Genomic DNA, 21,258 nt, shown 5'->3' with positions numbered 1-21,258 from the left:
ACCATAACTAACATGAACTATCTTTTGATGGAGATTACCATTGCTTTGATTCCCTGCTCACCAAGTGACGTTATAATGACTGCATTAACTTCCCAAATTATTCATACTGAAGTATTTGGGCAGTTATCTTGGACAGGGTGTAAGAACATTTCTATTGGTGGAATTGGATACCTCCTATTTAAATAAAGAAATTGAGAATATTCAAACGCTTATGAGTTTGGTTACTGTATGTCAATTCCTCTGAGCCCAGTCAGTCTGGGATAATGAAGAGATCAAGTTTCTATACTTGCCAAGATGATCGTTAGACTAGATTTAAAAATTAACAAGGTAGGGGCACCTGGGTGGCTCAGTGGGTTAAGCCACTGCCTTCGGCTCAGGTCATGATCTCAGGGTCCTGGGATCGAGCCCCACATCAAGCCCCACATCGGGCTCTCTGCTCAGGGGGGAGCCTGCTTCCCTGCCCCCTCTGCCTGCCTCTCCACCTACTTGTGCTCTCTCTCTTTGTTAAATAAATAAATAAAATCTTTTAAAAAAAAATTAACAAGGTAATGTTGTAAGGCCCCTTGGCAGTACAATCATATTGTTTTATCCTTCATCATAGAAAGTTTCTAGAAATGTGAAATATGTTAAAAAGAATAAAAATGATCTGATCTTTGGATGATATTGGACAGACGTATTTGGTTTAAAATGCCATCAACGATTCTATGCTGTTCATGAATTTAGGTACAGATTTTCTCATATAGGAAAAGAAGTCACTGAAGGAAGTCCATGAGTGAGGTAGAATCTTATATGAACAGAGATAATCATGCCTGCGTTTGATTACAGCCTTTGTAAATATCATCTCGCATCTCTATAAATACCATCCTGGAGCATGTGGTCATGTTGACATCGTCACCATGGAGTAGCTGTGCACGTTCTCTGGGTTTCCAGATTCCTCCAGAGAGGAAATCCTAAGTATATTGTTGCTAATCTTACTGGAAATCCTTAGAATCACATGTTCATTCTATGAATCAATATTGTGTTTGCAACTGCCTGAATAATGCTCAAGTGAGGAAAAATAAAATAGCACGAGCAGAAAGGAAGGGGGGAAAGGCTCATGTTGTAGAGTACCTTTTTCAATTCTATGATCTAGAGTCATAGAAAGTTTATGAATTTTTATTAAATCTTATTATTCATGAGGCAACTAAAGTCTGCAGTGGTTAAATGATTTAACTAGGATCTACAACTAGTAAGTGGAAGAGCCAGAATTAGAGCCTCTATCTTCTGATGCCCCCTGCAGTGTTTATTTTATAATAACCAGAAACTAGAGATGGAAAGAAATCATTCTAGCAAGAGATTGAATGTTCTACTAATACATACTGTCCTACCCCATGCAGAACTCCCTTCTCTACATTTGCCCTCTCACTGGGGACAAACTGACTTCTGGGAAGGCAGAGCCATCACCAGAGGATCGAGCTAAAGACAGTTAAATTTCAGCCACTCAGACCAAATCCTTTTGTGGACAACTGATCTATGTCAATACTTCTCTCTTGTAGTATAAGCTAGCCCACTTAAGGGAAGAATATGGAATCACTCCTTTTAATAATTCAGGCCCCAGTTTTTCCCAGTGAAATAAAATAGGGATTAACCTTAATTGCCCAGATCAGCTGGAAAATTCTCCAAGTAAATATTGACTTCTACTTTGCATGAGAAAGCCTAGGGGCCACATCATCACCCAGCAGAGGTTCTCTCAATGCAAGCTGCTATTTGATGCTTTCTAGGCAGGTTGATTCTCCTGGAGACTGAGAGAAAAGAGATCAGGAGACCATCATCAATAAATATTCACTAACTATCTATTATAGGCAAAGTACGGCAAAATTCTTTATATTTATATAGCACTTTTTAAAGTTTACAAAGAAGCTGGCATTCAGAATTCTCATTTGGACTTTGATCCCCAAAATCTGTGAGGTCGAGGCAGACATCATGAGATCCTTTTAGGAATGAGGATACCTACTCTGGAGAAGAGGGGTTGTTTGCCCAAAGGCAGCCAGCTGACAAGTATTAGAGTGTGGCCTCAAAGCCAGACTTCTGACTGTGATCCTTCGGAAGCTTAGCTGCATGGTCCTGTCTCAGAATATTGTTACTGTAGATGAAAACATCCATTAACCAAACTTTGATTTGAAAATAACTCAAGTTCTTCATAAGCATTACCCAAATATCACAAAGTAGCTCATGAGTTCATGAGTATCCCCAGGCCCTTTTCTCCTCCTTCTCCAGCCCCTCGCCTCAGACACACCCTTCCCCTACAGTCTTACTCTCATCTTCTCCTTCCTCATTCTGCATTACAATAACCCAAATAACCGGTGTCACAAAGCCCAAACCATGCCCAAAAGAAGGTGTCTGGAGAATGGACAACCCCCAGAACCCTTGGTGGCATTCAACAGGAGGGTAAATGCTGACAAAACCACATGTTCATTCATTCTTTCAATGAATATTTCTTGATACCTGTGAGGTGCCAGGCACCTACAAAAAGCCCTCTCTTCATGGAGCTTAAGGTACAAGGGAGGAGGATAGATAATAAAATAAAAAATACTTAGTGTGTTACATACTGATTAGGGCCATGGAGAAAAATAAGCCAGGAAGGGAATGAGGGCAAGCCGAGGAAAAGAAGTTTTAAGGAGTGTTAATAAATTTTGTCCTGTCACAAAACTCTACTACTGGCAAAGCTTCCCATCTTTCTTAGACTTACGCCATGAAACTGATCAGAATACACCCAATCAGCCATCCATGTAACTGCCGATATTTCAAGCTGGCTATTATTACCCTGCACATTCCACAAGTCTCTTCAAGCAGAATTATCCCCCAAAAGGACCTGGTTTCATATCTAATCATCACTCTGGTCACACTAATCTGTATATGTTCACCTACATTTGCCTTACATGTAGTATCTAGAATAAATGCAATATTTTCACTGTAACATAACCAGAGAAGGGAAGGAGAAAGCTAGCAACACTTCCTTCCTAAACTCTATATGCCCTAAGCTTACATTTGCTTTTTGGTGGCTACTTCATTCCCTTAACTCCTAGTGATCATGCCTCTAAATTTCCAATCCCATGCCACATTTGTTTCTGCTCAGGGATGGCTACTCCATCCTGCCTTTGTGCGCTCTGCATTTGAGAGCTAGTGGTGGGTCCATAAATTTATCTCTATTCAGTTTCATGCTGTTAGAGTCAGCTTTTCTTATCAGACTGTGAAGAACTTTTTTGGAAAACTCAATATATTCGCTGTTCTTCCTAGCATTCTGTCATCTGAAAATTAGATGAGCCACCTTTCCCAAATCATGCAGTAAAATATTGAAGAGGACAGTGCCGAATACCGTTTCCTGAGTCCTCCATCATCATCCTTCAAATAATGTATATTGTTCTTTATCTTGTCCATAAAACCATCATAAAGCCATTTGATCAATGCTTAGTAGACCTATAAGCAATGTCAGCCACATAGTTGTTTGAATTTAGAACTGATCAGTTTTTCAAAGAAAAAAAATCAAGTTGGTCCAACACGCCCTGATTCTCATGTAGTCCCATGTTTACTTTCTCTCTGAGGCGTTCACAGGCAGTGTCCTAAATAGCCTGTTCTGTGATCTTGCCCACAGCCAACATCACGCTCATCATTCTATGCACTGGGATATAGCCTAAGAGATCACTGAATCTAACTTTGAGTGAATCTGTGGTCTAGAAAGCTCTAAATATTCAGTGGATTGAGGTCAATTAGGCATCCAGAAAAAATAAATTTAGAAATCAAAATGAAATTTTAATTGCAAGATGAATAAATGTTGTTCAACTTATCTGAATGCTTTTACTGTTGATCAGATTACTCGTTTTAATAACCTTTTAAGATATCAAGAATTTCTAATGTTGGGGGGAGGACATTTAAGATGATCTTTCAGAGAAATAAAATACAATTTATAACATTGACTGTAATACTCTATCACCACTACCATGGAAACCAATAGCAGTTCTCCTCCCATTGTAACATAAACCTTATATAAATTAGAAATTCCTTCTTAGACATGGTTCTAGTTCAAGGCAATCATTGGCAACAAAATGTAGCTCAAGGAGTCTGCCTGGTTCATGAATACAAAATGTTGCATTAAAAAATAGCCTATAAACATGCATGTCATTAAAGCATTTATTTGCTTTAGTTTCAGGTACATAAATTCCTGGCGTTTCTGCTTGAAAAGTCCTGACAGCTGAAACAGCAGGAATTCATGAACCAGTAAGTTATTCTTAGAAAAGCCATTCAATGTAAAGTATATTAAATGGGCTCATATCTCAGCTCTGAATAAAAAGAGGACACCACTTGCCAAATTGTCATGTTTCCAAGTTTTCCTTCATACTCACTAAGCTTCTATTCTGCAAAGAAGAAAGGGGATAGCACAGGATCAAGTTAAAATTCACTAGCCTAAGTCTGAGACAGGGGACTTGGGACTCTGGTTATCTGTGGGGAGCCAGCAAGCTGAAGCCAAACCAGAAGACTGGAGGCTCTTCATTATTTAAGGAGTTGGAATCTTAACTCATGTCAGGGAAGGCAAAGAGGCTGTACATGTCCAGCGAGTCATGCATACGGAAAGCACAAAGTCAAATTCACAATTTATGACTGCCCATCTATTCAAGATTGAGCGCATGTAGGTAAAATGTGCATTCCACTTTTGAATTCATTACTTGAATGAAATATAAATCGTACTAGTTAGGTGGTAAATCTTATCGTCAAGAGAAACTTCAATATACCTATATTATAACATTATATTCATTTTCTATTCTCCTTTACTATTTTAACATAATTCATTATATTAATTTTTATTACATCACTCAAGAGCTCTGAAACGCTAAAAACAGATATTGATCTATATGGATTCATTCTATTCATTGCAGAACTTTAAAACCAAAAGCACAACTTATGTTGCAATGGGAAGCATCTCTTCATAGACATGGTGGAGGGGGAGAAGGGTTGGAAGAGCATGAGGTCTCTATGGGTTTCAAGTTTACTTTGTGGGATTGAAATTGATACTTTGTGTATCTATGGATGTAATGCCTGTGCTCTGTAGTACCAACTTTTTCCACTTGGCGGTACATAGAGAAAACGACAATATTTAACGCTTAGGGTAATAGATGGGTTAGCTGATAACTGGGAACGGCATCTCTGCTTTACCTAGCTACCTGAATGTCTGAGAGCTTCAGTATCCTGACACACCTATAATGCCTTCATGACTCAAAGGCTGGGAAGCTTAGCTAGGGAATGAATAGTTACAGTATAACAAAATTCAGAGTACAGTGAGATGCTGAAGGAGAACATGTTCTATGAATAGTTTTGCAGTGAAGTACCCTAACAATCAAGAAAATGTTGTATAAGATTAAAGAATCAAGTCAAATAAAAATAAGAGATAGGGAAGCCACTCAAAAGACAATGTAGGGGCGCCTGGGTGGCTCAGTGGGTTAAAGCCTCTGCCTTCGGCCCAGGTCATGATCCCAGGGTCCTGGGATCGAGCCCCGCATCGGGCTCTCTGCTCAGCAGGGAGCCTGCTTCCTCCTCTCTCTGCCTGCCTCTCTGCCTACTTGTAATCTCTGCCTGTCAAATAAAATAAATAAAATCTTTTTTAAAAAAAAGACGATATAGTCATTAATTACTATTATTAGTGGATATTTTCTTCTCCTAAATACCTTTAGAAATATGAACACAAGGTTAACCTCCCATTGTATAATGAGCACAGGAAATGGAAATTATTTACTTAGATACTCCCAACAGTGCTATTATTGAATAAATTTATATTGCAAAATTGCTTCAGGGGTTAAGTAAATCATGACCCTGTGGGCTGAAGTTGATGTATTAGCTCCGGTTCAACTACTCATGCCATTCCTGACCTTGAGCACCTAATTCCCTTTGTGCTTCTCATTCTGCATCTCAAAATAGAAAATAATAAGACTTGCCCCCTCCTTTTCCCATGGGAATAGAATGAAGAGAAATGGGGAATTAAAGTTAGAACCCTGTCCTGAAAAAATAAAGCTCAACAATGAGACTGGCTGGTCTCACATGGGGCATATCTCTCGTAAGTCAGAATAAGAAAACTGCAAAACAAAACCACTTCGACCCTCAAACTCATCACACATGAGCTCAGCAGTGCAAACCAGAGATGCCAGAAATCTCACTGCATGGGTGCGAGCAGGACAGAAGAATTAGCTAGTTCACAGCCATCTCTCATGGGCAACGAACGCCTCTACTGCCCAACATAAAAGTAGGACTTGGGACTTCATAAGCCAGTTTCACAAACTGTTTTTAGATGAAGAAAGTGCAGACCACATTCAACAACTTGATAAAAAGCCTAAACCATAACCACATGACTCTTCTATCTTATTCCTACCAGATTTCTTCAGCATAATTGTATTACACACATATCCAGGAAAGCATTTTTTGGATTACATAACCTGCAAATATTGTAAGTAACTTCTTTAAAATTATGAGTACAATTTTAAGTAAAGGTTAGAAAGGTAGAATGGTCATTTTTGAAGACTTGACTTGTCTATAGTGAAGTGCGAGGAACTGTTATCATGAAGTACTTAGATTAATTATTACGTTAAAAGAATTATTAAAAGATTCCTAGTTTTACCAGCTATAAAAGCTCTCCTTAACCTTGTCTTCTCAAGTTTGGGTCATTTCCACAATATTTTAGCATTTTATTTTTTCTAACCCTCGCTAACTTACCTGTATATTTTCTTAAAATACTAGTCTACTAAGGATGGAACCAAAAAGGACAGAAGCAAAAATAACCTACTCTTGTACTCTTAACAAAATACAATATTCCAACCCATTACTTTGGGCCATTTTGCTGTTCCTGGCCCCAGGGTCGCACACATTAGGCTTGTTATCTATATCTCCCAGTTGTTCCTTGATTTCTCCCCCTCTTCTTATCCAGTTGGGTGCTTTCAGAAACAGATGTCCATACTCCATAATCATCAGCAGCAGCTCATATTCTAATTATATATGACAAAAATGGAGTACTGAGTTTGCTTAATTGACTTGCTCATGCTATTTATAGGTATCTCAGCCACAACTGCATTTCAACTCTCAGACCCGGAGTATTCAAAGACTTGCATCAGCTCACTTGGCTGTAAGTATTCCAGCTTTTCCTTCCCCAACAAAAGATCAGTCTTGATGATATACAGCAATGCTTATAGTTTCCATCTATTTATGAATCTTGTTTATTATACTCATTTTTCTGTCACATAATCTGGAGCATTTTACCCAAGCAACTCAGATTGTTAAGGTCCAAGGTAAGGAGTTTTTTGATTTCCAGAACATTCATAGAAAGGTCTGAAAATACGGTAAGTTGTGGTGTTTCATTACTTTCCAGGCTAAGCCACCAGTTCCATACTGAGGAGTCCCACATCAGATGTCTGTGTTTTCATCAGAAAAATAAACATGAGGCAGTTAGAAGCCTCTACGTGTCAGTGTGCCCATTTTCTGTAGGTTGGTCTGGCCTAGTAGAAAGCCGGAACTTTAACTTCATCCAGATCCTGTGTATGCCATGGTCCTATGCTTAATGTTCTAGGCAACTTTCTTAATCTTCAGAGGCTGTTTTTTCTCATCTGTAAACTATAATCACAGTTCCTTTCTAAAAACAATGTTTTGAGGATTAAATCACAGGGCATATATAAATGGCCACATGGAGAGCTCCTGGCATATAGTAGGTGCCCAATGTCACTCCCTTCTCCAAATTTTACCCTCAAGGACCCCTGAGAGTAAGAGGAAAGGGTACCTGGCTTCAAAGGCACAAGAGAAAAGAAGGCATATTTCCCCTTAGTCTATTTCTTTCTAGGAAAATACCATATATGGTTAGAAATAGTGATTTGAATATATGAATATTTCCACTCGTTCACCCTCAAAGCTTCTAATGAGTTTGTTTATATAGACTTTATTAAATGCGTCATTTAAAACCCATGAAACCAAAGAACCATTTGTGATTTCCTAGGAGTTTTTTTTTTTTCTCACTCATTCTTCATTCAGTCAATCAGTAGGTCAAAGCTTTCACTGAGTCTGTAGTCAGCCGATTAATAATTCAGCTTGTGCTGGACCCAAGTATCCAAAGGTGAAGGGTGTGACTCGGATCTTGAAGTCCGGTGGGAGGTAGATGCAGGCAGAGAAAACAATCCGGACAGAGCTCGTAAGAACTGGGATGGAGGGTGGTGGGAATGTGGAGGAAAGACCCAGGGTGAAAGAGGGGCTTTCAAGGAAGAGGATAGGGACCAAGCATGGACCAGCAGGTAGGAGGAGAGCAGGTGTTGGGGGAGACAGGATTGTCATGCGCCTTTTCTTGTTTCCTGGTTTTATTTCATAAATGTCTCTAACGTTGGAAATGTTTGTGATATGTTTTCTCAGAATTCTAGATGACAATCCAATAACCAGAATTTCACAGAAGTTGTTTACTGGATTAAAGTCCTTGTTTTTCTTGTAAGTGTTCATTTACCCTTCAATACATCTGTCTATAAATCGCAATGACATCTAACACTAGCTTTCAAAAAGAGCTTTAAAAAAACTCAAGCCTGCTAACATTTTTATTAGTCAAAACCTTTCCTGTGTGTCTAACCACAGTTACTGTTGCAGTTTCCTGACCGTAGCTCATGGTTTATTTTAAGCTTACTAGTTGATTGCTTTTTGATCTCCTTTAATTTCCTTTAATCCTAAAGCATGTTTGACCTGCAGTGGTTAACCAAAGATAGTATTCATTTTTATCTGCTTACTACATTTAAATCTATCAGAATCTCCTGGGAGTTCAGCTCTGACTACATTTTTAACAGAGGGAAATGTGCTTTTGCCCAGGGAGAGTCACTAAAAATTCCAAAATCTTTGTCCCACCAAAAGAGCTATTCTCATAATTACGTTCTCACTATTTATTAATACACTGGAATGATTTATCAGCAGGGGATTATTATATTCCTTTATAGTTGATCATATAACATCATTATTTTTCCATTTGCCAAAAGGAACCACAATATCATAAATTAATCGTGCAACTTAACATGCTGATGGGTTGTTTTCTTTCCCCCTGTGCTCCCTGCTATCACTTCTTAGATTTAATGCAGTTTGCGATGTGGCCTTTTAATACTGTAAGTGATTGATGTTTCCCTTAAGAAAAAATTCTGGATGTAGGATGCTAGAAATGATTGCAAATTAAAAGTTTACAAGGAAAATTACCATGAACTTCAAAATTATTACTATATATATACTTTAGTTTCATCTCATAAAATTAAACTGTCCAATGTTTATTCCCAGGTTATATATCATACTTTTGTATTCATAGCTTCTTTGACATCTGCTTCCTTTTCTGCACATTTCTAGATACCATTTTGAAGAGGTAGTTATGTGTGTATTCTTTATCCGGGTGTGTTGATTTTAGCATACAAGTTTCCAAATTGTGGAAATAATAAAAATGCTGTTCTTAAAGTGGCATATCATCTTGCTTCTAATTAACATCTTCTTTGTGTAAAGGTCTATGGTTAATAACTACTTAGAAGCCCTTCCCAAACAGATGTGTGCCCAAATGCCTCAACTCAACTGGATGTGAGTATGCATTTAGGAGCTAATTTGTTCTTCATCCAGATTAAGGAAACTAGACCTAAAGTTAATTCATGATCACATAAAAAGCCCATTGGTGATCTTCTTTCCAAAACCCAAAACCGATTATGTTATTTCCCGGTTTAAATATCTTTTGAAAATTTCAGTGGGTGTACAAGTCAAATTCAGACTTAACACTTGAGCACCCAAGGCCCCACATTTTCTGTCCCTTCCTCCATCTAGTCTACCATCCTCCTCCTCCTCCTCATGTGCCTTCCTTCCAGATGCACCAAAGTGCTACAATCAACTCCCTGAGCACATATTATTCCTTCAATTCTAAAATTCTTGCTCCTTTATTCTTAGGTTAACTCCAACATCACCTTCAAAGGTCAGCTTAAACATCCCCTCCAGGAGGCCATCCCTGACATGCCAGCCAATTTCATTGCCTGCCCCTCTGCCTCTTTTACACTATGGGCAGACATCCATCATGCCAGTTGGTCCCTATACTGCATACCTATCTTGCTATCACTATCATAGAACCATTGGTTTACATGTCTGTTCCCCACCATTCTGTAAATTCTATGAGGGCAGAAACCCACCTTGGGATTTATATCCCAGCATCTGTACAATGACCAGCACATAATAACTGCTCAACAAATCTTTGTGAAATGAATGTGCTGAACCATTTCCACTCCTTGTTAGCTTTGAACAGATACTTGTTTGAAACATGTAGTTAGTTTACTTCATGGTTTCACTACCTTTACTCCCCATTCCCTGCCACCTTCATCTTCACAGTTTCCTGAGACAGGGAGTGTTGTGATCTCTTGCCCTGTGAAATGCTGATTGTACTGTCCCCTAGAACTCTTCTCATTTTCAAATCAGGGATTCAATAATCTTCAGATGATAAAACTGTAGTACCTCAGCTTTTGATTCTTTCTGAACTAGACTTAGAATTACTTGTTACAACTACTAGGTGCCCTTGTGTTTATTTACTGACATACATATATACATTTATTGATTGATTTACTTATTTATTATTTATATACTTGCTATCAAAAAACTTTTAAGGCAATAGAGGTCTCATGTAAATGTGCCACTGCTGAAAGGGAAATAAAAGTCTGAACAACATTAGAATAAAACTTGTTAGGAAAGAAAACACATGAGCACATCTGCACAATGAGAAGCAAACAGGAAAGAGTGACGGTAGCAGAAAAAGATCAGAGTCCAGACCTGCCCCCCAAAATGGACATCAACAACCAAGAGTAGATCAGAAACCAGTGTCAAAACCCAGGGTTCTGGCATACTCATGGTCGCTCGAGGCTCCCTCAAACACTAGGGGAAAATGTAGACACCCAGTAAAAAATTATCATTAGTAACATTGCCTGATCACACATAGAAAAGGGCCTTTAAACCAAGAGGACAGAGAACTGAGAGGTCAGACCCATAAAAAACCAACGAGGCAGAAAAAAATGTGACCTGGCCAGGCTTTTCCTCCCTTATTTGCCATCAGTAGGCCTATACTCTTAACTTCTTAGTGTTATACTTGCAAAATGTAAAAACATTTATTCCCATTCCATTTAACAATATTTGGACTTTAAAGAGAGTACAGTGTTTATTATTTTAACCACAGTATTTTAAGGCTGAAAAAAAAATGAAGTTCCTACAAGACCACCTGGGTGGCTATAAAATAAAACTTAAAAGGGAAGGGCAAAAGAATTTGTGATTTTAGTGTTAACTTGAGAAACGTTCAGAAGCAGCAAAACAGCTATCGTCATATATAGGGAAGATTATAGGAAGCAAACAATAAAAAGAAGTTAAGAGACTTGGCAGGAAAGCTGCTTCTGTCTCCTTCTTTGGAACTGCTAGGAGAGGTAATTTCCAAGTGCTCCCAAGGGGGGCTCCCTGATGGTGGGATGTCCTATCATAAGGGATCACTAGCCGGATGCACTAATTCCACCAGTGCTTCTCCAGTGTCAGTACACATCTCAGACAATACGAGGACTAGTTAAGGCCTCAGTCCCTTTGCAACGATGTGGATGGAGTATCATGCTAAGTGAAATAAATCAGTCAGAGAAGGAAAAATACCATATGATCTCACCCATAGGTAGAATTTAAGAAACAAAACAAATGAGCAAAGGAAAAAGAAAGAGAGAAGCCAAGAAACTGACTCTTAACTATTGAGAACAAACTGATGGTTACCAGAGAGGAACTGGGTCGGGAGATGGGGGAAATAGATGATGGGGATGACGGAGGGCACTTGCGATGAGCACGGAGGGTTGTATGGAAGTGTTGAATCGCTATATCTCACACCTGAAACTAATATAATACTGTTTGTGAATTATACTGGAATTAAAACGAAGACCTCAGTCCTGGAGTAGGACTGGGATGGAGCCTGGGAGTCTGCATTTCTGAGGACTTCCCAGGTGATGCTGGGGCTGTCCCAGCCAACACTGGCGCAGCGCTACACTCAGCAGTAGCCTCTCAGAAGCATGGTAGAAAGACCCGTCATTTTATTTCTGGGTTTCAGCACCAAAAACAAACAAACAAAAAACAAAATAAAAGAAAGAGCATTGGCTTTCCGTCATGCAGATGGATACATATCCTGACTCTGGTGTTCGGTATCTGGAAGATAAATTTGCCTGATTTTCTCCTTTAGCAAAATAGAGACCAAAGTATCTGTGTGATGTCAGAGGAATGTGAGATTATAAGGGTCTATGATGCCATGCTTTAGTGTCTAGGCTTTAGATACAGACAGATCTGGGTTAGAAGGTCAGTTCTACCATTTACCAGCTGTGTGACCAGAAATTAAGTGAATTCCCAAGAGCCTCACATTCCTCATATGTTAAATGCACGGGGGAAGGGGGGCATAATACCAACTTTCCGGGAGTGCTGTTATACACTCAGAAGAGTACCTGACACCATAAAACTCTAATAAATGGTGGTTACTCCTATTATGGTGGCAATGTAATGTTAATTAATAGCATTGTATCTAGCAGAGAGGGACACTCACGAAATGTTGGTTTGCCCTTTCCCTCAATTTTATTAACTTCGAACATTAATTGGAAGGGGAAAAGAAGCATAATATTAACTATATTATTAACCCCACAATGATTAGGAAGAAAACATAAAAATTGGAATGAGGTAAAATACAAAGTTCAGAACTGTTATATCAACAAAAAGTGCCTGTAGACATATGATTTGTGCAAAAACACTAAAAATATTTCTTCTCCATGCCTTTTAGGGATTTGGAAGGCAATGGGATAAAATATCTTACGAATTCCACTTTTCTGTCATGTAATTCACTCACAGTGCTGTAAGTATATAATGGAAATCAGTAAACGAAGGGGAAACCCAATAGATTTGGAAGTCAAAAGAAAACACTGACAAGGAATTTTAAAGTCGTGTTTTGTTTACAGCCTCCATCTGAAACTGCAGTCCTAGAAAAGGTACACACAGATTTATCGATTTTGATGGTGGGGCCCAGCCTTCAATGTAGCTGCCCAGCATTTAGGTCTCCAGCTGATCTCCTTCTTGCTGAGGGCAATCATTATTTCCGTGCATCCTCTCAGCTGAGCTGGCATCTAACCCTGTGATCACCAAGGAAATGAGATAATGTGTGTGAAAATGGTTAGCTATCCCACAGTCAGCTGTTACTGCCAGTGAACAATTATCCCTTGATGTCTCTTCTTTCTCTCTAAAGAAAAAATAATAATTTTATTCTTAAGGGAAGAATATCTAATGTATTCTGATTTCCCAAAGATTCTGATTGTTGATTCTGATTGCTAATTATGTTTTTTGAAGGGGGGGGGCGCTGTTACGCACGTGGATCGGCTATGGCACATTTGCACTGGTAAAAACACGAGAATTTCGCTTTGGATTGAACCATAGTTTCCACATGTAGTAAGCAGTTAGTAATGTTTGATGGTTGCACAGGTGGTTGGAAAAGAAAAGTTGGAGTTTTGTTTTTTTTTTTTGTAGTCGTCTAACCACTGTTTTTCAATGAACTAAGAGATGAGGTTATTGCCAGGCTATGTATTTATCAATCAGACTGCAGACCAGCATATTTAATGATTAAAGAGGGGCTATCCCACTCAAGAGATGCAAAGAGTTGGTTCCTTTTCTCATAGATAATGAGAGAATACCCTGGTAAGCCAAACAAATTCCATTGACACCTTCTATTTTATAACTCCATGTAGCTTTTAGATCACTGTCACATTCATGATCTCATTTGTTAACACCTCTGTAAAGCAGCTAGTGGCAGACCCCCTCTTTTTACTGCATGTCTTGGAGAATTCCATTTCTAGACAAAGAAAATGTAAAACCAGTCTCTTCCCCCCCCACCACCCAATTTAAAATACATTTGTGGCCCCAGAAACTGCTATGGGGTTTGTTTAAGCTTTGTTCTTTCTGGCCTTTTCCTAAGGAATGTGCCTTATACAAGGATCCTCTCAAACTCTGCTCTAATTAATTAACAAATTTGACATCTGTGTGTGCATATTGGGAAATGAACATTTTCTGAATTAATCAGAATCCAAACAAAATGCAGCTTCATAGACCACACTCAGCCCCTCAAATTACCTACAGCAGCATTTCCTCGAGAGAACACATGGCTATCTTTGGTGAGAAATTCTTGCCTTAAGTTCCACACCAGAACACGCCTTGCTTTGAGATTTCAAAGGAGGCCTTGTGGAATTACCCCCGGATCAGTGGCATCTCCCAATGAGAACTGGTTCTTACAGCAGACACAAACCAACGGTGCTGACTCTCACCATGTCTTACAGGTTTCTGCCTAGAAATCAAATTGATTTTGTTCCAGAGAAGACATTTTCTTCATTAAAAAATTTAGGAGAACTGTAAGTAGCATTGTCTACTAGGAAAATAGGATTGCTTCTTCCAAGATGATAAATTTAAGTGACTAGGGAGGCTGCTTTTTCACTAGCAGCAACCAAATCCTGCGGACTCCTGGATATTCAAAATCAATTAAGAAAATCAACATTATCCTAAAGTCAAAAGCAAATTAAAATCCAGTACTGGGCTTAATATGGATTTAGCTTACTCTAATTTCTCTCCCTGTTTTCTTGGGTGAGTGTGTGTGTGTGTGTGTGTGTGTGTGTGTGTGTGTGTGTGTTTTGAAGCAAATGAGTTTTCCAGAGCTCCTTAAACTCCAGGATCATTATCTCTAATGGCTGGAGTATAGTTAATTCTCAGTAACTATACTTGCTTGCTAAATGAATGACTGACTGAAATCATATTAATCATGACAGAACAAAGGAACAAAGATGCTTATTATCCCTTGAGAAATTATGACTTACAGAGCTGATGAAGCAAACACAAATGTCTAGAATGATCGGGTTTATTGAAAAATATTGAGAGCTCATGTAACTTTTTCTGCTCAAATATGTTTTGTAGAGCTAAAACTTTTAAAAGCATCTGTCTTGCTATTAATTCATTTTTACCCCCATAACTGTGTATTCACTGGAAGTTAAAACTAAGTCTGTTACATTATAAAGGGCATGACTTGGGTACAGAACTCCTCCTGATATGAAGCCTAAAAATGGAAATTAATTTTTTTTAAGATTTTATTTATTTATTTGACAGACAGAGATCACAAGTAGGCAGAGAGAGAGAGAGAGAGGAGGAAGCAGGCTCTCTGCTGAGCAGAGAGTCCGATCTGGGGCTCGATCCCAGGACTCTGGGATCATGACCCAAGCCGAAGGCAGAGGCTTTAACCCACTGAGCTACCCAGGTGTCCCGGAAATTAATTTCTTAATTAATCTCTCCCCCATTCTTTATATCTCGCTTCAAAATCCAGGAAGTACTGGGGAAAATAACTCAGGAAGAGTAATTTGAAAACTAATTCATGAATAATTAACTCAAATGAATTTATAAGTATCACAAACCAAATCCACCTATATTTACTAAGTGTCTAGTATGTGCAAGACACTGCATTAGAACTAAAAATATTGTCATTTTATGGCAAAAAGTGAAAGGCAGCTCCCTCAGAATCGCTCATTCATTCTTCACTCCTAATGAGACTTTAGAGGGTTGATAGGGATTTGGGATATGGAGTAGAGCAGGCAAGCAGCCCAGGACATACACGAGCATGTTTAAGATACAAACATAAGGAAACAGTGGTATGAAGTCCACATTTTGAAAAATATTCTAATCCTCTTTTTATCCTATGCTACGCCTGGTCTCCATTGTTTGATTCTCTGACTTTTCATGCTTCTGACAGAACCATCATCCCATAAACCAGAGCATAGTATTCCGCTATCCTGCTTCATATTCTCACTCTTTGTTGCCAGTTTTCAATGTTAATGTTCAGAAGAATCACGAGGGATACTGGCTTTAAATGCATGTTACCAGGCTCCCTCCCAGAGATTCTGAGGTGATAGTTCTGGAGCGGACACCAGGACACCAGCCACACACATTCCCACTGCCCCCAAAAAGAGCCTGATTAAGAGATATTAGCTTGTTTTTTAAAACATCACCAATCATCTATTCTAATCCACTGCTCATTAGTAAGTGAAAGCAAGAAATTCAGAAGTTTACAGAACTAACTTGAATGAGGCATTTTTACTTCCTGAATTTACAAAAATGTTAGATAATTTTACTATGCCTTCATGACAACAAACCCTGCTGGAGAGGAAAAGCACATTTAGGTGAGGCCACTAAAGTCCTGTCTTCCAAAAGGCTGCACTTTGTTTTTCAACATAACACTTAGCAGGATGTTTCCTAGCCACACAAGACATCATCATCTTGCTCTGTTGTGCTCTCTCTGACCCTTGCATACCTGTGGCTTCCCTTCTGCTCTAGATCCAGGTGTCCTCTTCTCACCTGCAGCCCCAGATCAGAACTCCCAGCTGGCAGGACATCTACACTTGAATACCATGATAGCACCTGAAAAGTAATCTGTTACAATGGATTCTTAGATGACCCTTACCTCCTGCCAGCTTCTTTCCCTGAACTTACCATCATAGCAGTATGGTATCCTTCCTGGCAGCCAGGCTTGAAGCCTCTTCCTTTCCCTCCAAACCTCCTTACACTTCATGTCCTATCAGACGGTAAGACCTGCCCATGAGCCCCTTAAGCCCTCATCAGCTTTCATGTGGTCCAGGGCCAAAGCCTCCCGCCTGGTCTCCATTGTTTGATTCTCTGACTTTTCATGCTTCTGACAGAACCATCATCCCATAAACCAGAGCATAGTATTCCGCTATCCTGCTTCATATTCTCACTCTTTGTTGCCAGCTTTCAATGTTAATGTTCAGAAGAATCACGAGGGATACTGGCTTTAAATGCATGTTACCAGGCTCCCTCCCAGAGATTCTGAGGTGATAGTTCTGGAGCGGACACCAGGAATGTGCTCTTTTTATAAGCATCCTCTTTGGTTCTGATGCCGGGACTATGCTCTGGACTATCCAAGGAAGTTCTGCCTTGGAATGTATTCATGGCCCTTCTATTTTGTCTCCATGCTCATTTCCAGACTCATTTCCTCTATATCTCCCCATGCTTTCCATCCTCCACCCATGCTGGACCATTTGCCAACTCCAGAAGATGTCATTGAATCTCAAGTTTCTGTTTCACTGATCCTGCTTAATTTTCACCTAAAAAGCTGTTCTTTTATACTACCTATGAAAATCATAAAGCTTTGTTCAAACAGTTCCTAACTTCCAACTCCTTCCTCCGTTTTTTATCAGTACATCTATAATAGCACTTGCTTCATTCCTTCCTTGTTTTATAATCTAGTTGTTTATTCTAATTGTAAGTTTCTTTAGAAAAAGACGTGAGTCTTAGTTATTTGTAACTTCCACATATCCATCAGCATTTCCAAAACATCAAAAATAGATAAGATCTTTTGCTTGAGTCTTAAGCAATTGCATGTCTGTTTCACCTTGGAATATCTTTCCTTCAGAAGGATATTTTGGACTCTTGAAGAGTCCTGATTCCTTCTGATATGAGCAAATCCTTTTCTACATTCTATAGAAACACTTCCCTATGATTCTTTGTGGATTGGACAGTCCTGATATATTTCATTCTATATTTTTAATATCTTTTAAAAAATAGATTTAAAATGTGCAAACTTATTCATTTGAAAGTGTTTGGACAAATAATATGTGGCCAATACTGTCTTAGCTGGCATACAGAGTAAGTAGAAGACATAGATCTTGGCCTCAGAAAGCTTGTAATACAGTTGGATAAACAAGATATCACATACTTGAAACAAAGAGGAGTCAAAGAAATAATGAATGATCGAAGTGTACAGAGAGTACCTGAAACAGAGAAAATTAACCAAAGTAGACACTGAAGCCAGGTTGGAATGTGTTGGAGAGAGACTGAGAGGAAATTCCAGACAGGAACTGGATGAACAAAATGTCACATGTCTGAAAGTGATGGAAAACATATCCATTTGGCTGTCTCATACAGCCTTGTTTTGTAACAAGTTATCAGGTTGGTTAAATTGGATCATATTTTCTGTTACGTCAACTGGGATGATGATAATTGTGAGAAGTAATAACCCTGTCAATTATTTCCAATGTAACTGTGTTGGGTTTTCACTGTCATCAACAGGGACCTGTCTAGCAATATGATAATGGAGCTACCACCCCACATTTTTAAAGACCTGAAGCTTCTACAAAAACTGTAAGTTCTTCTTCCCACCATCATCAGATTTAAATGGCAATATCTTGAGCTTCCAAAATAATAACATCCTGATGCTTCTTTCCTCCCTCTTTCTGATGGTACAAAAGGAATCTGTCGTCCAATCCTCTTTTGTATCTCCACAAGAACCAGTTTGAAAGTCTTAAACAACTTCAGTCTCTGTAAGTGAAATATAACAACATGTTGATTATCATTTTAGTGGATGTACTTTACTCAGAACCACATTTATTTTTAAATGGGTACTTTATACACAGAGAGCTTTTTATTTGAACATGTATCATCAGACAGTTGTGAATATCATTGTTATCATCAAGTATGTACTAAATGACAACGAAAACCATTCAATATGTTGTAAAGAACATTTCTGTGTTTGAAGCTACCTATACCAGATTTACATGGAAAAATCTCAACCTGCAATCCTCCCAAAGAATTACATTTTCAGTAGTTTGGTTACTGAAAAACTGGTTAAAAAAAAAAAAAACAATTGTGTAAGACTTGCTTGCTTTTTCTTTTCCCCTTTGCTACAACAATTTTCTTGATATTGATCTATGGTGTATGCTTTCTATATTTCAAAAGTAAAGAAAAAAATTATCTCACCAATATGAATATTCAGGCACTTAGTGTTGTTTAGTATTTTTAAATTTCAAATGTATTAGGTTTAAATACTGTCAAGAACTCTGCAAGTTTTTCTTTGAACTTCCTCATTCCTTTCCCAGAAATAACCATTTTTGGTTCAAGTTTGTTGTTTGTTTTTACACAGAAGACATACACATTACGTGATCTCAGCCTAAAGCTTTTGTTCATTTAATTCTAAAGACTAATCCTTAATATCACTCTTTCCTCTTGCTAAATAGTTTTCTTTTGGAAATTAATTCCAGATTTAGGTTCCCTTTCAACATGTATAGATGAGCATCCACTGATGAAAAAGACTTGGTTCCTGTTCTTAAGAAGTGAGAATACAAAAAAACAATGATATACATGTTATATGTGTGTGTGTTATATGTTATATAAAAGTTATATGTTATATATGTTATATTTTATACATATATATAACACATTGTTTTTTCATATAAAAATAGGCCTTAGGATGTGAACAAAATGATTTTCACTTACTGCACACTGAATTCTAAAAGCCAAAACATCATGCCTTTCTAAAAGTCAAATTAGAAACTATTTACCCAACACTTTTCTTTATTGTTTCATTTCTTTTTTTTTTAATTCATTTACATATTTACTTTACAAACATTTGCTGGTTACCAATTTATCCATAGCACTGTCTTGGGCACCCAAGATATAGTGACCTCTGTCCCTTTGGAGACTATTGGCTATTAATCAAATAATCACACAATCCATGTAGAACTAAAACTGTGGTAAATCCAGGAGAAAGCCAGAGAGCAAAAGAAAGATGAGGGGAAAAAATCCTTTAAAAATGACTCAAGAGTTTCCTGCCGGAGAGGCCCTGGGACAATTCTGGAGTATAATTGCTCCACAAGGTTTCATTTCTGACTGCCAAAGAACAAGGCAGTTCTGTGAAGGACTCCATGGATAAAGGAAAACTCAGAACCATGTCAAGAAATCCTTATTCAGATCAGCCAAAAAAGAAACTGAGTGAGAATCAAACATCTTTCAAAATAAACCTTAAAAGTAAAGGTTTCCGTTTTCTTAGACTTTCCTCTCTCCATCTGTTTCCTGAGAACATGGCAGACTCCCTTAATTCATGCCACCCTAAAGAGTCTTCAAAGAATCTGTATTTGAAGAAGCTTCTGGATAAATGAGGTATATAGGGGTTCCCACTGGAGCCCTCTAAGGATATCTCATAGGGTCTGGAGGAAGGAAAGGCATTATGCTTCCATTCAAATCCAGGTTCTTACAAAACACTTCAGTGATTTTCTCAGGTTGGAAATATGAGTTCCTGTCTGAAACCCTCTAAAACTCACATGGCATGGTCTATAAAATCAAACTAGGCAGCCAATTTCATGATCACACAATTCACCACTGCCATTTTTAAATCAAAGAAATGTATGAGAATGTTTATTAGAATGTAATTCTGCATATGAAGTGACAAAATCAGCTCCAACTTACAGAAGTCACAAATAGAAATGGCGATCTTCTAGGATAGCTTACTGTAAAATTTTCATCCTAATTTGGACTGGTAATAAGACTTTGAAGTATGGTATCTAGAATATGACAAACAATGCAATTATTAAAGTTAAGTCCTGAAAACATGAAACCTATTGTGCATATTTTCCAGAGACCTGGAAAGGATAGAGATTCCAAATATAAACACAAGGATGTTTCAACCCATGACGAATCTTTCTCACATGTATGTATGTATGAAAGAATGGAGAAGTAAGCATGGCAAAGTATTGCCAATATTCTAGTATAAACTGTCTAATGTATCACTGCAATGTGTTTTTATGCAAGAAAAGTTTTTTATTGAGAACTTTTTAATTTTGTCACCTTTGGTCCCTGTTCAAATAGAGTTCAATATTATGATGTGCCGACATGAATGACACTTCTCTCTGGAAACACGCTGTTTATCCAATTGAGGCCCAATAAGAGATCAGGGTACCAGAATGCCACACATTACACAAGATGAAGTCCCTGGCTAAATGGTACTCAGGAGACCTGGAAACATTAATTCACCTCACATGAATGAGCAGTCGGCTGCTCTAAGATTTGAGCCCTTAGGAAGAAAGGTGCTATATAAATTCCAGGTGTTGTTACTGTTACTAAGTGCATTACAAAATGGAGGTAATTAATCTTTATAGTAGTTTTTGATGTCACTTTAATATATTTGGCTAAAGTACACTGTGTAAGTTGTGTTAATATATATGTTTATGACATGATTCATTTCTTTATCAACTGTGTAATCTATGTGTTCATGATTTCAAAAATTAACCCTTGTTATCCACAACAATAGGGAGGATTCGGTGTAAGATTACAAGTTGGGTGCAGCAAGTGGATGAAATGGTTGGTGTGAAGGTGCTTTTTTGGGAGAACATTTTAAGTCTG

At 38.2% G+C, this 21,258-nt stretch overlaps 1 protein-coding gene across 1 annotated transcript in view; it reads left to right on the top strand.

The window, feature by feature from the left end:
- Positions 1 to 21,258, top strand: part of RXFP2 (relaxin family peptide receptor 2) — a gene marked incomplete at both ends in the record, with an annotated part of 56,588 nt that overhangs the window by 24,425 nt on the left and 10,905 nt on the right. Inside the window, 9 exons of the mRNA XM_080799699.1 lie at positions 6,398 to 6,469; positions 7,070 to 7,141; positions 8,410 to 8,481; positions 9,520 to 9,591; positions 12,827 to 12,898; positions 14,367 to 14,438; positions 18,154 to 18,225; positions 18,333 to 18,404; positions 20,495 to 20,566. Of these exons, the coding sequence (XP_080655825.1) occupies positions 6,398 to 6,469; positions 7,070 to 7,141; positions 8,410 to 8,481; positions 9,520 to 9,591; positions 12,827 to 12,898; positions 14,367 to 14,438; positions 18,154 to 18,225; positions 18,333 to 18,404; positions 20,495 to 20,566 (648 nt within the window). The remainder of the gene's footprint in view (positions 1 to 6,397; positions 6,470 to 7,069; positions 7,142 to 8,409; positions 8,482 to 9,519; positions 9,592 to 12,826; positions 12,899 to 14,366; positions 14,439 to 18,153; positions 18,226 to 18,332; positions 18,405 to 20,494; positions 20,567 to 21,258) is intronic.

The sequence above is a fragment of the Martes martes genome (assembly GCF_963455335.1).
Source record: "Martes martes genome assembly, chromosome: 3".
NCBI classification, from domain to species: domain Eukaryota; kingdom Metazoa; phylum Chordata; class Mammalia; order Carnivora; family Mustelidae; genus Martes; species Martes martes.
This window is presented reverse-complemented; position numbering and strand designations above follow the sequence as displayed.